The 17,742-nt window shown below is 28.8% G+C and overlaps 1 protein-coding gene and 1 non-coding gene across 2 annotated transcripts; one reads left to right on the top strand and one right to left on the bottom strand.

The window, feature by feature from the left end:
- The first annotated feature begins 7 nt into the window (after positions 1-7).
- Positions 8-80, top strand: TRNAK-UUU (transfer RNA lysine (anticodon UUU)). The gene has a single exon. It is a non-coding gene; the product is annotated as a tRNA-Lys (tRNA).
- A 6,291-nt stretch (positions 81-6,371) lies between these two features.
- Positions 6,372-8,865, bottom strand: LOC109819014 (uncharacterized). The gene is made up of 2 exons (XM_020384587.3): positions 8,740-8,865; positions 6,372-7,327 (listed from the first exon to the last, which is right to left on the bottom strand). The coding sequence occupies exons 1-2, from the start codon at positions 8,759-8,761 to the stop codon at positions 6,558-6,560; spliced, it is 792 nt and encodes a 263-aa protein (XP_020240176.1). The 5' UTR covers positions 8,762-8,865; the 3' UTR covers positions 6,372-6,557.
- Positions 8,866-17,742: the final 8,877 nt, after the last annotated feature.

The raw sequence follows: 17,742 nt of genomic DNA, 5'->3' as shown, positions 1-17,742 counted from the left end.
ATATATAGTCGCCTTAGCTCAGCTGGTAGAGTGTATGGCTTTTAACCATGTGGCCGTGGGTTTGATTCTCACAGACGGCGAAAATTTCTATTTTATCAATATTTCTTAAAATTTCATTTATTTAATTTGAAACTACATTTTTATCTATTTTTATGATGTTTACAATTATTACTTTTATTAAATAAATTTTTATTTTGTGGTTAATCTTTAAGATTTTATTTATTATTCTTTTATTTAATTTTAATTATATTTTATCTATTTTTTTAATCTTTAATTTGTAATTATTAGATTTTTTTCTCTCTGTAAATTGTAGTTTTTTTATTAATTTTTAAAATTAAGAAAATTTTTACTTCACTTTTATTAGTTATATTTTAATTCTGTTCATATAATTTATAATTTTATTAAATTTTATTTTGTTGGTAAATATCAAAACTTCATTATTTATTATTATTATTATTATTATTATTTAACTACACTTTTACCTATTTTTATAATGTTTGATTTATAATATAAATATTATTACTTTTTGTTTAACTTTATATTTTTATTTATTTGTTAATACTTCATTTACAATTATCTTGTCACTTTTTTCTTCTATTATTCTTAAAATAAGAAAAACTTTTTATTTGGCTTCTATTAGTTACTGGCACAAACTAACTCTCTAAAAAAAAAGCGCACAATTAGTTATGGTAGTTTTATAATAGAATAAACAAAGAAAAAATAGTAATGCAGGAAAAATTAATTTTTAAAATTTATAATTAATGAATAAAAATTAAAATGGTCTATATTAAAATAAAAATAAAAAGCATTTATTCAATAAATATTGTTGTTCTGTTTATATAATTTATAAACTTAATTTTTATTTGGATGATTTTAATTATTTTAAAGATAACTAATTTTTGGATCTATTAATTGAATATTTAATGAAATGTTAACCGTTAACATGATAATAATATTAAAAATAAAATTAATTTTTACTGTTCATTTATAAATTAAAACTACTAAATCATTCATATTATTTAATTTATAAAGTACATATTATATATAATTACAACTAAGGTTTATAGATTATAAAAACTATTTTTGTTTTAATTATACTAATTTATAAATTATTCCAATTTTTTCCTTAAATTATATAATTTACTTATTAAATATTTTTATTTTATTTTCTATAAATTAAATTGATTTTAAAATTTTTAGTATTTAATTACTCAAACTATAAATTTTTAAAAAAATTTAATAATAATAGACTATCAATGTAAAATTCTTTATAATGTCAATTAATAAAATTTATTTCTTAATTATTATTTTTTAATATAATTATTTTAAAAGTTAACAAACTTCCTTTAATATTGATTTGTGATTGAATAATCGTTTAAAATTTATTTACACTAACCATGCATAACTTTTTTTCTTTTAAATTTTAATATTTGTTGAATCTATTTTAATAATTATAAAACAAAAATTTATAATAAAAATTTAAATTTAATGCTAGTTAAAAATAATAAATAATAAATTTATATCACTAAGAAAAATAAAAAAAATAGATAAATTATATAAATTACTATTTAATATATTTTTATACGGTAAATATAAAACTGCAACTACAATAAATTTATCAATTATTATTTTTAAAATAAAAATAAAAAAAATTAATATTAAATAAAAAATAAATTCACATAATGATTTGATTTAACAATATAATTGACTCTTAATAATGTATATATATGATAGGAAAAAAAAGTTATACACCAATAATGTAAAATAATTTTATTCTATCATTTAGTTATAAACCAGATATATAATCAATATATTGAATTTTAAAGTAAATAACTAAAAATTCATGCTAATAAATATTTTTAAATAATTAACCATATAAAATATCATCAATATATAATCTTTAAATTGTATATTATATAATGTTTATAATATTAATCAAATAATTTAAATAATTTGATGAGTTTGCTGAGAAAAAATCGGAAATGCACTTTATTGAAGAAAAAAAATCTGAAAACATTCATTAAATATGAGAATTGATACTTATTATATAAGATTAGATTACTTTTTAGGAAAAAGCTATCAAAAGTATTAAATATTTGATGAATACGAACTTTGATCCTAAAGTAACAAATCAAAATAAAGTATTTAAAAATATAAATTAGTTTTATAAGTGGGTCCTCACTGTGGTAGAATACTTATGCCTTTTGCGACACTTTTTATTTATTTATTTTTATTATTATTATTATTATTATTTATTTATTTTTTTTGGAGGACAGATTATGAAAATGGAACTCATTGTAAACATGAAAAAACAATTGTGTGAATCCCATTAGCTATTTCATGACTTTTGTAGAAGGTTGTTGAGTGTGAGAATGCAGCTGTAGACTTGGAGGACTTTTGTTTACAAAAATTGAAGGTTTTCGTGTATAAAAATCTTAGTCGGCAAATTCAAACTTAATTATACTCTTTTTTTTATAATGTTACCCAACAAAAAGTTTTTCTATGTAAATAATATCAATTATTATTTTTATAAGTTAAAACAACTATTTTAGGTTAAAAACATTTCATGTAAATTTTAAATTGATTTTAAATAAATAAATTATAGATTGTGTAACATCTCCGAAGAATATTGATTCATTAATTTTTCGTTTCCACTTATACATTTATAATTATAGGTACATGAGTTCTTTACATTTGTTCAAGTGGCAATGTTTAAGTTAAATATATATATATATATATATATATATATATATATATATATGAGGGTTATAATAACATTACTATAATTTTTATTAAGTATTATATTATTTAATAACTTTATATTAAATATGAATTTTGAAAATTCAACCGTTAGATTGAAAGTTCTTTACTCAAGGATATACAAAAAAAAATAATGCGTGTTCGATTTGAGAATCGAAAGGTGGCTCAAGTAGTCCCTTTGAGAAGCAAGACTCCATAAAAGGTTTTACTCCGAACTTCAAGCACCGGCGTTCAAGCCAGCGGAAGGGTGTTCTTGTAATAGTCAGACCAATCATCAACCATACCTCTCTAGGGGGCAACCTCTGTCAATCTCTCTACGTATCAATCACGAACTTGGGGCACGCTCAAGCCTTCAAGCTATGCTAAAGGGGCACGTGTAAATTGAAAGTATTGCTTTTAATGCCATAACATTCTTTCATTTCTCTTCTCCCTTTAAATACTCACTCTAGGCCTCATCCATTAACCCTTAATAGACAAAATGTATTTGCGACAAAGACATTACTCGATAATAGCATGGAAAGGGTAATAAAGGAACGTCACATGACTAGGGTTCAGTAAAATAAGGCATCCCACACAAATGTTGCAAAAATGAAAGCCCGACAGGAAAACCACTAAGGGGGCTGCGTAAAAATGAGGGCAAGATTCGCTAGGAGACCCACAAGCAAAAGGGGTAACTTGGGCAAAATAAGGATCAAAAGAGGAATGTCTGCTAGGGAACACATTCTAAGTAACCTAGGCAAGAACCTGAGTCAAGAATCGAAAGACGGCTCAGGGGGGAATCATCTAACCAAGGTGTGATCCTAAGTCATCACTCCACTTTCCAAAAAGGCTAAAACACAATGATAACTTCCTTGCAACAAAAATGTTTTGTTTAATAACCCTAAACACTAAAGCCCACCTTGGTCAACCATTCTTCTAAAAAACCCCTTTTTGAAAAAAATCCCTTCTAACAACCACTTTTGAAAAAATATACAAACATCTCTTCTTTCTTTTATCTTGAACCTTATGACATTAAATTGGTATCGAAAAGATACACAGAGAGTGCATAGTGAATACTCACATAGGGAAGATCGAGACGTCCCTAAATGGAGTCTAAAGATGTTTGACTGTACATTGACCAGATAATTAAGGAGCAACTAAAACCTTGGGTTCAAAGGAATATGTCCCAGTAATAATAAAAATGGCACGAACAAAAAAGGAAATCGTCAACATTGACCATAACGCGTATAGTATGATTTCCTGTCATTAAAATTTGAATTGCATCTTTTAGGAACAAAACACAAGCATAAACTGCATCGCATGCATACATGGTAGGGGCATATGAAAGGGCGTTACACAAAAATACAAAATAATAATAATAATTAATAATAAAAAAAATCATTCCTATCTTGCATTTTCATGTGCATCCATGCATACATGCATTATACTTGCTATGGATCAGAGGGAGTCATCAGGACAAAACACTCGTAAAAGCTCAATAGCCACACAAGAGCCAAAGTCGTGTCAAAAGCCTCACCTAACAAAGCCAATCCCAAGTGATTTTATGTGCCACCAAGAAAAAATGTGTCAACAGTAGAACATAGTGGAATCGACCAAACAAACAAGCCTATAAGCATGAAGAGGCCATCACGCTTTACTCCTCAATCGAATGAAGGATGATCCAAGACAACGTTAAGACTAGGAATGGCTTCCTGACCAAAGCGAGGAGTGGCTTCTAAAATAATACTTACCAATAAAGATTCAGCGAATAACATCATCATAGGAAGGAATCCCTCCACCAATGATGACATAAAAAAAGGGAGCCGAAGTTAAAATCATAATGAAATCAAGACTCAGAAATATCCTCGGTCGGGGAACTGTCTAAAAGCAAGGGGTAAGGTCCACCCACAATAATTATCAGATCAGACAACTCGACAAGGTCAAGCAAACCCACACCAACATCACAATGATCGGTCTCGTGTTGGGAACGGTTGTTCCAAGATTTGTCCTATGGCTTTAAGTGTTCTAAGTGCTAAAGATTGTTGAAATGATGAAGATCATTGAGATGACAAGAAGACTCCTCAAGAAGTTTTAGTTTTGATGATATTGTATAAATGATGTTTGAGCCTATGTAAAAGGCTATTGTATTGACTGTTATAGATATAGGCTTGTGTATGTGTTTGTTTATGTTTGATGATGATTGCTTAATTCAAAAATCTATCAAGCTTTTAGAGAAACCCAATAATTTGTTTTTTAAGTATTTCCATGAGTAAATATGAAGTAATAGATTATCTTGAAAAGGGTAATTTACTACCAAGTGTTTAAACATAGAAATATTACTTGATTCAAAACAAGAGTTTTCAAGGTAACTTTATTAATCAAATTATCACTCAGCGTAATAGATTACCAAACCTGTTACTGGAAAAGGATATTCAAATGTCCTCTGTGTTAATAGATTGTCAAGTCTGTTACTAAACATATTTTCAAAGTACTATCTAAGATATGAAGTTAGAAGAAAAACACATAGAAGGGGAGTTGAATATGTTGTGTGAAAGGAGGAATTTTAAAAACATTTTCGTAGAGGGAATCTTTTTCGTCCAATAAAAACATTATTTTGAATACTTAACAACTGTGCAGGATTTGCTCAACAAAGGATTTTGCATCTGATAGTTTATCGTCTGCACAAGAAAAATGTTTCTCAAAATAATAAGTTAAGTAAGTGTATTTTTCGTTTGAATAAAGTTACAGTGATGAATAAGCAATGGATGAAATTTTTAGTATGATGTATTAACTAAACAAAATTGCGTTTGAAATGTAGATAAACAATACAAAGATTTTTATACTAGTTCGCTCAGACTAAGCTACGCCCAATCTCCTTCAATTGAAGGGTTCCACTAGATTTTCAATTAAGTACAAGTATTATCATCACTTCTGGTTTGCCAAGTATTGTCGACTACTTCTGGCCCGCCAACTTCACTCGTCAGTGCTAGTATTCTTTGTTCAGCCTCTTCAGGCTCGCAGTGAGTATTCTTGACCACTCCTGGTCCTTAGTATTATCAACCACTACCGGTTCACCAACTTCACTCATTGGTGCTAGTATTCTTTGTTCAGAAGGCTCTTAGTGAGTATTCTCGACCACTTTTGGTCCCTGAGTATTATCAACCACTCTTGGTTGGCCAACTTCACTCATTAGTTCTAGTATTCTTTGTTCAGGCTCTTAGTGAGTATTTTCGACCACTCCTGATCCCCGAGTATTATCAACCACTCCTGGTTGGCCAACTTCACTCATTGGCTCTAGTATTCTTTGTTTAGCCTCTTCAAGCTGTTAGTGAAGATTATCGACCACTCATAGCGTGCTAACTTCACTCATTAGTGCTAGTACACGTGTTGTTTGTGTAGGCCTCAAGCTTAGTTGAATGGTTAATAACATGAATGTTAGAAGAACTCAATAGAGGCAATGTAATAACTTAATGTTCTTAGATATCATTAGAGTTCGTGAACAGTTTTTAAATGAGCAAGTTATCCATTGATCAATCCAAATATTTCACTAAGAAATGAGGTTATAATAAAGCACTAAATTCATGTACTTCCTATTTTTTTCCGGTGCATCTCAATCACTATTCACAATCGTCTTGAGATCACAGGTGGTTTTGTATAGAACATAAGAGATCTATGTTGCTAAGATTCAGGGCCTCATCATTGTTCCAAATAAAAATACATTCAACATAACAAGCAAAAGAGACTTTGAACTTCTAATACTAATACATGAAAGTAAACACTATAAATTAGCTACAGAATATTAACCTAAGTACAGAACACTAGACATTTTTATTTAATGATAAGTCAGCAATGGCAGCAGTAAGATCATCAAGTGAGTTTTCCTTTATGTCCTTCCACTTCACTAAATCACCTAAAGATGATGGCACAGTTTGAAATGAATTCTCTGATAAAGCATTGTCCAACTGATTAACCAATTCACCTTCCTCAGATGGAATGTCTAAATCCCAGATTTTGAAGATATTCTCAGCAAGTTGCTCCATCTCATTAGAGGAAGAATCCGGATTATTAACTCCAAAATCAACGGTTTCATTCTCCTTCAAGTCTTCATTATAAGTTGGCAAGAAAGGATTGAAAGATGGCAAAGTACGAGTCTTTTCATCATCTAGAATTTCATTAGTACTTGTTTCTACGGCCATGCGGAGTAATGGGTTAACATTATAAATTGAAGAAAGCTCAGATAAGTGTTTCTTATCAGAAGATGAAGAAGGTTTAAATAAGTGTTTTCCATCAGAAGTTGAAGAATGCTCATTAAGTTGTACCGTAGTACATTCTGAACTAATATTGTAGGGAGGAATTTCCATGTCTTCTCCTTCAGTGTTGAGGGATTGAAATTGGGAACTGATAATTTCTAATAAAGCATGTTGCATAGGGATCCAATCACTTTCTGAAATATCAGAATCTTTAACTAGGCAGGAATCAACCCAAGCAAGATCTTCAGGAGAAATAACTTCATTTTGTCGAAAAGCTATCGAATTGAGAATATCAGAAGAAACTGAAACTCCATGCTCTACCTTTTTGTCATCCATAGCTACAAACAAGTCCATAGATATAAATGTAAGTGGAAAAAAAAAAAAAAAAAAGTAGTGCTTTGTGTTGATGAAACTCAACAATGAAACACAATATAGTAATTCATTTCATAAATATGGCAATCTCAATTTCAATTATGATATCAATACTTGTAAAGGTATGGATCGATATTGATATGAGGTATCACCCAATGACTAGAAAGATATAAGAAAAAGATTTTCATGTTCCACATTAGATGCACACATTCATCAATGCAAGTTGGCAAAGAAATCCATAAAACAAACAACCTCATATCACTTCCACAATAGATATATCACAAACAGTATGTGGGTGCCACTAACATCCATTAAAGTGTCTAGAAGTTGGTTTTCTATTGACTGAACTAACATTTTAACACTTCAAGTTGAAAGACTATAAAAGAAAAAATCAGTTGATTTTCACAAACTCAAACATATATTTATATATATATATATAACAAAGAAAAGAAGGTTATATGACTGCACAAGATCTTCCAAAAAGACGCAAAAATGACTTGGCCAAGGAAAATATTGTAATTCATGAACATTAGTCTAAACTTGAAACCAAAATTAAAATTCATAAATTTTTATGCCATAACTAATAGGCCCAAAACAACTACTCATAATCAGCCACATAATACGAACATAAGAAACTACTAGTATCCTTCATCATAGACAATCTTATTTGAACTAAGAAAAATCACTATGGGCAGCAAAACTCCCATTCCAAATATTTAACAAAATTACATACTCAAAACTGGAACTTGATAACACTAGATAAGCTAGAATCATCATGTTCCAATTGATCTACGCATTCTGTATTAACATAAGAAACTATATTTTAATGAAGTAAAACATCTTTACATCTAAATTTTAATACTATATTAAAATGACAAAGGCAGAAAGATAAAAATAAAAATTTATGATTTTAGGTAGACAAAAAAAATATTAATTAGTGGTCGCAGGACACAAACCATGAAATACAAAATGATAGAACCAGAACACAAATTGTTAGAATTAAAAGGGGGAAGAAAAAGGGAATAACGAACCCTAGGGATTTCTGATTTTTTTCCACTTTGTGAACTGGACAGGTAATGAAATATAGGTTTCTAATTGAAACCCGACCTAGAAATCCAACACACAAACCAACCGCTAAAGATCGAAACGACACAAAACAACCAATGACCACGAACATAAATTCGTCGTTCATGTTCTCAATAATCAATCAACGTTAAACCATTTTACATTGGCAATATCAAAGAAACAGCACATTAAGCACAGACATTTAAAGCTCTGAATCAAAATTTTAAACACATCAAAACATAAATATAAAATAAAAATCATAGGGACATACAAAGACAGACACAGAGAGAGAGAGAGAGAGAGAGAGAGAAACCTTTTTCCCCAACGAAAGCCATTGGCGTCGAAATGAAGAAAGGAAGCAACGAGAACCAACAAGGGTGAGTATAGGTAAATATGTGAGTATTTTTTAACTGATCACTCAATACAGTGCATTACAATATTTTTTAGTGTTTTTATTAAATTTTTTAAAGAAAGTGTTTTTTTCAAAAAAAATATCTTTGAAAATATTTTTTGAGATTTTAATTCAATATTATTTATTTTAATCTGTATACTTATATTTATTTCTCTATTAAATTCTAGTTTTTTTAAAATAAAATATCAATAATTAAAAATAATCTTATATTATGATATAAGATTTTAGATTTTAATATTTTTTGTCCCTGAATTATACATGTTTTTTATTTTTGGTCTCAAAAATTAGTGTTTAACTTTTATTTTTTGTAAATTTATCTTTTTTTCATTTTTTTAATATCTTATAACTTATTTTAATAGTTTGGATGAAGGGTCATATGTTGAAAAATTATATCAAGTGAATTTAAGTCACTTGATATTAAACACGTCATACAAAATATTAAAAAAAAAGTGATGACAAAACTAAAAAATAAAAAAATAAAAAAGTTATAGGGAACAAAAGTTAAGTAAAAAAACTTTATAGACCAAAGGTGAAAATCGTGTATATTACAAAGTCTCAAAGATATTTAAGACATGATTTTTATATAAATCTAAAAAAAATGGTGCATATTAAAAAAACATATTTATTTATTTTATAAAAATTAAAAAAACATATTTGAATTTGTGATATTTATATACTTAAAAAATAATATTTTATACATAATTTATTATAAATTTTAACTATTTTTTATGAGTAAATTTTAACTATATAAAATAGGTATTTTGCATGTATATTACATGTGCGCATACTGAAATAATAATTAAGGTAAACAGTAACAGTAAAATTATAATTACAACTTTGTTTCATAAAAAAAATATTTTTAAAATATATAAATTATTTTTTTAATAAAATATTGTATTTTTCATTATCGGACTTAGAATAATTAGTTGAAGTTAAAATAATATTTATTATCATGATTTTATATATATATATATAGATATATATGATTAATTGTAATTTTAGTCCTCTTAATTCAATAAAGAGGTAATTTTAGTCAATGTAATTTTGATTGTTTAAATCTAATCTTTTTACTTTTAAAAGCAATAATGAATTATTTTAGTTTCTAAAAATATAAGGTATTAAACTAATAAGTTAATTCTTAAAAGAACCAAATTTTTAAATTAGTCTTTGAAATTGTATCTCATCCATCAATTTGGTTTAAACATTAGTATTATTATTTGTTGCTAAACAATGTTAATTAAAGTTTACTATCACATTGAGTGCGATGTAGGCACTTCCTCTCTCATGTAACATTCCGATTTTTATAGATTATACAAAAGTTCAAAGTTCAAAAGGGTGATTTAATAGCTCAGAACGGGTCGTTTCCAAACTAGAACAGACCGTTTTAAACTACTAAAAAGACCTATATTTAGTAGCTTAGAACGGGCTGTTCCAAACTACTAAAATGACCTATAACTCTAGTTGGAAACGGGTCGTTCTAATTTAAGAACGGGTCGTTTCAAACATGGTCGTTATGGGTTAAAATGCAACCCTAGAACGAGCCGTTCTAGTTTAAGAACGAATCGTTCTGGATGTGAATTTTACACATAATGAATGAGTCCAGAACAGGCAGTTCCGGGTTCAAAATGGGTCATTCTGATCACTCTTGATGTCTATAAATAGCACCCTCTAGCTGTAACGCCTAATAGTATTAATATTAATCTCAATAAATATATATATATAGCTAAAAAAAACACATATATGATAATATTATATATTATATCATATCATAATTACTTATCATTACAAAATTTTACAAAAACACGCGTAGTTGCGTTTCTTACCTATTTATATAGTACAGATTATTGCAAGCCTATTTACACATCATATTTTTATTTTTCTACTTCTATACTAACTACATAGGTGGTTGGAACAAATTCACGATGGGGTTCACATGGTTTCCAGGTGGTAAAAAGAAGGTGACTATTAGGGGACCATCAATCACGGTAGGGATTTCTTGATTTGGGGAGAAAGTAAAGCTTGACACTGCTATCTCGTTGAAAGTTACAGAGTTAGCAAGAGCATCGACGCTCCAGGTGGTTCCAGAGAAAACAGCAGTTATGACAGCAGGGAAAGGGGCAGGTATTGCTGGCACATCCATCTATATTTATTTAATTATTAAATATTTCAAACACAAGAAACACAAGGAGTAAGAACATTTTTCAAAGAAATATTCATAATCATAAAACATGCGTAACAATAGTTAAAATTAAACAATAAATATAAAATTTGAATTTCAATTGTAGTGACTAGTCAGGATAAATGAGCATTATAATATTAACTAGCGCAAGAATATTTAATCATAATTTCTTACCCATTTAAATCCCCAAGGTCAAACCTCCAACTACAAATAGTTCAAATTTTATCTTCTATGGCCATAGGGTAATATTTATCTTTAAAATGAGTTAAGGACAATTAAACAAAATTATATTATAATTCATCATAAAAGTAATCACTCTAAATAAATTTGAGAATTTATCATTATTTAAACTTTAATTAAATAACATATACGTAAATAAAATATATTAAGAGCACCAATTAATTAAATGACAATGATAATTATTATAAAATAATTAAACAATATAAAATATAAACATATTAATAATTATTATAATTAAAAATAATCATAGAATAAGCAAATAAATGATGTTAGGGACACCTCACTAAATAAATACATATAGATAATAACATAAATAAATAAACATAGTAGTAAATAAAATTTAAAAGAGATAAAATTCTCCTCCCCTTACCTTAAAATGTAGATTTATCAAGGTTTTATTCTTTCCACTATATTGTTTTCTCTTTCCCTCTTTTCTCACCGTTCCTGTTTTCTCTTCAAAAAAAATTTTCTCACCGTTGAGGTAAAACGTATATTGCGTATTATTTATAGGCAGTTTGAAATTTACTTTCGTAAGCAATTACGTAAATTTGGTACGGGGTTCATTTATAAGCTGATTGTTTACTGAGCCACGCAAGAATTTTATGATGGTTACCAATACAGATTATGCTAACGTGGCTGGTTTACAAGTGCGGATGTGAGACTGGATTCGCGGATGTGAGACTGGATTCTCCTGGTTTACATGTGCATGTGGGGGCTCATTTACTGGCATATGGATTTTTCCACGTGCTTGGTTATAGTATAGTTATCTCTTCCCACTTGCATCCGTTGTTAACCCACATAAATCCATTGCATCTGTTGCCACGTATGCCACGTTCTTAGTGAGACCACTGAACCATTTTATTTTATATGTCTATAATATCATGTAAATTTATAATAAGTTATTTTTCATGGATAATATTTATAATGTAATTAGTTAGTACACCTATATATATATATATATTTATATATATATATATCTATTTATTAATCTTACTGAACATAAAATTTTATATAATAAAACACTATTTATTTATACTAATTAATTTAATTATATATGTAATTATTTTAAATAGTTTGTTATGTAATTATAATATTATAATTATCTATAATATCATTGGATATATACATATATATATATATATATATATATATATATATATATATGTTTAATAATTAAAATATTATTCTAAAAAAAATATGAATTATAACTAATTCTAATAATAATAATACAACCAATTTTATTTATTTTACATAAGGTAATTGAAATTTAAAAGAAGTTTTATTTTAAGAATATATATATATATATATATATATATATAATTTAAGAATATTGTATCACAAATTTAGAATATTACACTAACACTCCCCAAAGGACATTTTTCACTTCTGACTTCTTTTCTTCTACACTCTCTGAAGATTAAGGGAAACCCAGAGGAGGAGACCAACCAGATCCTGTTTTAGTTTCAGCTACTGCTTATCGAGGTACGAGAAAAAAATGAGATTTATGTGTAGAGTTACATGAGGGAATGGGTGGAGAAGAGTTCCTCTGAAATTTTTAATAATTTTATAATTATTTCTGTTTAGAGAATTATTGGTATTATGAGATTTTGTATGTGTTTAGGATTATGAATATATGCAAATAATTTGTAAAAATGATGATTTGGTAGAGAGAACGAAATCGTAGAAAAGTGTCTATGAGCTAGGTTTTGAAAAACTTGGGGGTTTAAAATTTGACTTAAGATTCTATTAAATTGGAGATTCAATCGAGTTTTATATTAATTTAAAAATTTTATTGTTATATTATTTGGTAAATATTGATGATCTAATGTGGATTCATGATGAATTGCTTGAGGGGTATGTGAGCTAGGTTTTGGAAAACTTGGGAGTTTAAAATTTGATTTAAGATTCTATTAAATTGGAGATTCAATCGAGTTTTATATTAATTTAAAATTTTTATTGTTATATTATTTGGTAAAAATTGATGATCTAGATGTGGATTCATGATGAATTGCTTGAGAGGTATGTGAATCACTATTTTGTGTGGACTTATCTATTTTGTGTGTGTGATGTGGAATTGAGTTATGGAATGTGGGGTGATGTCTTGGAACAAATGTATACATTATATCTACTGTTTTAGTATTGAATTGATAACATGATGTGGCGAATGGTATGTTATGACTTAATTGTTCAATTAATTATGATGTGGGTATGTTTACATGAAATGAGATGTTGTGTGGAATGTGAATGTGATGTGATTGTGATTCCTCACACTTATGTCGGGGGTGGCACGACCTTTGACAAGAGATGCTATAGGGGTGGCGTGACCTTGGCATAGTGTGGGATGTGTGATTCCTCTTGCTTATGTCGGGGATGGCACGGCCTTGGGCAAGAGATGCTACAGGGGTGGCATGACCTTGACATAGTGTGGGATGTGTGATTCCTCACGCTTATGTCGAGGGTGGCACGACCTTGGGCAAGAGATGCTACAGAGATGGCGTGACCTTGACATAGTGTGGGATGTGTGAGGCAATTAACACTTATGTTAAGGGTGGCACGACCTTGGACAAGAGATGCTACAGGGCTGGCGTGACTTTGGCATAGTGTTAATTGCAAGATTTGTGATGAATTGGTGTGATTGTGAATTGTGATGTGAAGATGATGCATGATTGATAGAATTAAGATATATAGAAATTCTTGTAAATATTTCATTAAGTAATGAGTTATAATGAGATTATGTGGTGGCTTTTCCTTGTGTGCTTTACATATAGATGTTCTCTTTTCTCACCATACAATTTGTGAATGTTTTGGGTAAGAAAGATCCGACTATGAGTGACATTTAGAATGCTAACAGTTGAATTGTGGGCGTGCTTTGATATTATGACATCAAGTCAGAAGATTTCTAGGACATGGATATTTTATATGTAGTTGGAGTTGTACTTATTATTTTTAAAAACAATTTGTAAACTCTTGTGTTTTATTTTCCAATTTTTATTTTTTAATTATTTTGGATATTGAAGAACATTTATGAAGATTTTCATGTGAACCCTTTTATCAATGTTGAAAAATTTGTTTTCCTAGTTTAATTACATTATTACAATATATGTGTTGGGGTAGTAAAGGTGTCACATCTTACATGGTCTTCCAAATTCGATTCACATTAGCATGTACCAAATTAAAAATGATTTGAGAAAATTCTCTTTCTTCACTTCTTTCATCTTTCCTTTTTCTCACTCTTTTGTTCTTGATCTCTTTTTATCCCAAATGGTTCCTTTATATCATAGAACCCTAAACCTTACCTAAATACGCTCATTTTTTCTGCCACAAACACATAAGCGTGAATAACCCAATACTAAATCACTTGATCCCTTTTATATGCCAACACTAAGCCAACCCCTAGGCCATCATTACACTCTAATAAAAATATTACATAAAAAACAAAATGGAATTAGAAAAAGAAACCTAAAGATTAAGTACAAATATTTTATATAGATTACATTCATTTTTTCAACAATTAGTTACATTGTATGTAGCAATTACATTGGTTGATATGCACCTAAATTTTAGGTGCATGGGTGGTACAAGGAAGGTGATTGATGAAATGTCTAAACAAGATGTTGCAACTTTTAATGTAATGGTTTATGACAATAAATGTAGTGGATCTTAAATAGATGACGAAGAATAGAGAAACAAGTAAATATTAAGACATTTGATATTTAGATAGAGTATACTTATATGATAAAAGGGATTTTGACTTTATCTTTTCAAATTTAAGCCTTGTCACCCCAAAACCAGAATGAAACAAACTCAATCAATTATTGAATAGATAAAATCATGGATTTTCCTAAGAGAACAACACAATTCATTATTCAAATCAAGGTTTACACATCTAATCTAAATCCCCTAAAGTGAAATGATTCCACACCTTCATTGTAAAGACCAATAATTTTGCGCAAGACTTCAAATAGTTGTGACAAAGAAAAATGACATTGATTGATATTAATTGTATCAAGTCAATAAGGAAGTTATAATTAACATGATATAAAGACATAGTTATACTCGAAACTATGGAAAAAAGAATCTTCATTAAGAATAATGTTGTTACCTTTCATTATGTTATCACTAGTGGGAAAGTAGATATATAACCAATTATTTTTTGCTACAAAACCAGTTGTACAATCAATTTTGTTCCTACCTATAATGTAGTGGGACACTTTTAAAATCAAAATTTGACCAATTTTAAAAGTATCCTATAAAATCGATTATTTATAATTAATTTTGTATGTGTTTTACATATAAAATCAATTATGACATGACCGATTTTGTAGGTTGCACACATATAAAATCGGTTATGCAACATATAAAATCGATTATATCATAACCGATTTTAAAAGTTTAGGGTTTGTTTTGGGTTCATTTCAAAACAAACATTTAAATACAATATGCGAGACATGTTATTTCTAATTTAAACTAATCAATGAGTCCTTGATAGACCAAATTAGTTATGTAACTTTCATATTTGTTGTCAATAAACAAAATTAACTATAATTGAATCATATAAACTAAATAAAAAGGATCTCATCATATAACACCAAAAGAATTTCATAAGTACATTTAGAAGTTATAGTTAACATAAACATATTATCAACTAACTAAACATCCTAACACAAGGGTATACAACCTAAACTACAAAGCATGTTACAAATTAATGAGCAAACTACTTATGAGTATCAATAAAAGATGTGACCCATTGATCCCATATGTTGCATGTGTCTTAGGTAGACAATGGTGACCGATCCTAAAAGTACTACAAATGTAAAAAAAATGTTATTAATGTAATATACAACTTAGTTCTATGTATGTTGATTGAATATGACATATGTAGATGTTTGGATAGTGTTGGATGTTGATGAGCATACATATGTTGTATATATGTATGATGTTACTGATCTCTATAAACATCGATTGGATGTGATGTATATAGATGATGTTGCATGAGATGTGGATGATGAAAATGTGGTATGATATTAAGGCATGTTGGCTAACTTGAGACTTGAGGAAAGGAAATTGGTTTTGAAGAATGAAGATCCCCTATAGGGAATCTTGGAGTGGTGTTTCAAGTAGGCCATTGTTGGAAAACCCTTATTGAATAAGTGTATTTCTTGGAATGGGTTTTAAAGTATAATGATGTCTCCTTTAGGTCCTTAGTTAGTGGTTGAGTAAGGTAGGAGGTCGAGGACTACAACCTTTAACCAAGTATTTGGAAAGGTTGCATGGTTACTTGAGGATAGCAAGTGGGCTAATTCCTAATGCATACCAAGGTCGTAATATGCCTATACCTAACTATACTATCCTTAACAGTGAAATCAAACTTTCCTAGTGTAAGTGATGAAACTGAGAAACCAAAGAAGGGATTGTTATCCCATTTTGCAATGAATAAGTCGGGGCTTCGAGTGCAAAAATGATTGGATTGGTTCGGTAGGGTGGAGTCACTAAGATTACTCATATTGTTAGTAGATTTTCATAGGTGAATGCGTGACAACACATTATCGAGGTGTATGTATATGATGTATGTTGTGGTGTATTCATATGCATTGTTAGATGTCTTGTGTGACATTGTTTGGATGAGATATATGTTAGCATTGGAATGTTTAGCTTTCATATATGTTTATGGTATGATGTTGTATGACATTGAATTGTTTTTTATGCTTACATGTGTTGAAACTCTAGCTTAACATTTTGTTTCCATATGGTTTGAATTGGGATGATCATACGTTGTATGATAGCAGATCAGGATTAGGTTTAAGGTGTGGTTGCTAGCTAATAGTGTGACTTATGTTGGTGTCAGTGCTACCTAATGTAGCTTGTATAATTATGCTTAACTGACATTGGGACACATGATTATTTTGGGATTACTATATACATGTATATAACTTGTATATATTAGTACATGTGTTTTACTTTTATATTCACATTCTATATATATGTTTGTGACACATTCCCTCCTTTAATTTGGTATGTTATAGTAATTTAGTTTCGCTACTAGTAATGATTCCACTTAATGTAGTGACCATGACGGGTCATTATACTTTAATGGTATCAGAGCTAATTAAGTTTTTTGGGCACTTTGTGGAGGTGATCCCATTAAGTTTTTGTTGTGTTATCTTTATAATATGTTGTGAATTAGTTGTGTGTGTGTGGTTGTGTAGTGTTGCTAAATGGTTGTTGATTTTTGTAGGATGGTTAGGCCATAGTACAATCACATTATTAGGGTCATGGAGATGATGGTCATGACAATGTAACAATAAAGTGCTCACTTTTCTCTAATGAAGGCAAGTAGAGCTACAACTGACGCAAGTAGACTTATGGTGTCACAAGAAGTGAGAGACTAGGTAGAGTTTAAGAAGTGTCATGTAACGTCTAGTCGTATTTTTATTAATAACGGTAATATACGTATATATATATATATATATAATATTTCTAGCTAG

The sequence above is a fragment of the Cajanus cajan genome, chromosome 8 (genome assembly GCF_000230855.2).
Source record: "Cajanus cajan strain Asha chromosome 8, NIPB_CcT2T_4, whole genome shotgun sequence".
Taxonomy (NCBI): Eukaryota; Viridiplantae; Streptophyta; class Magnoliopsida; order Fabales; family Fabaceae; genus Cajanus; species Cajanus cajan.
This window is presented reverse-complemented; position numbering and strand designations above follow the sequence as displayed.

Bases quoted from the DNA above. Each gene is read 5' to 3' on its own strand.
- LOC109819014 (XM_020384587.3), bottom strand. From the start codon at position 8,761: ATGGCTTTCGTTGGGGAAAAAG. The intron at 7,328-8,739 runs GTTTCTCTCTCT...ACTTGTTTGTAG, and splicing joins GGCTTTCGTTGGGGAAAAAG to CTATGGATGACAAAAAGGTA.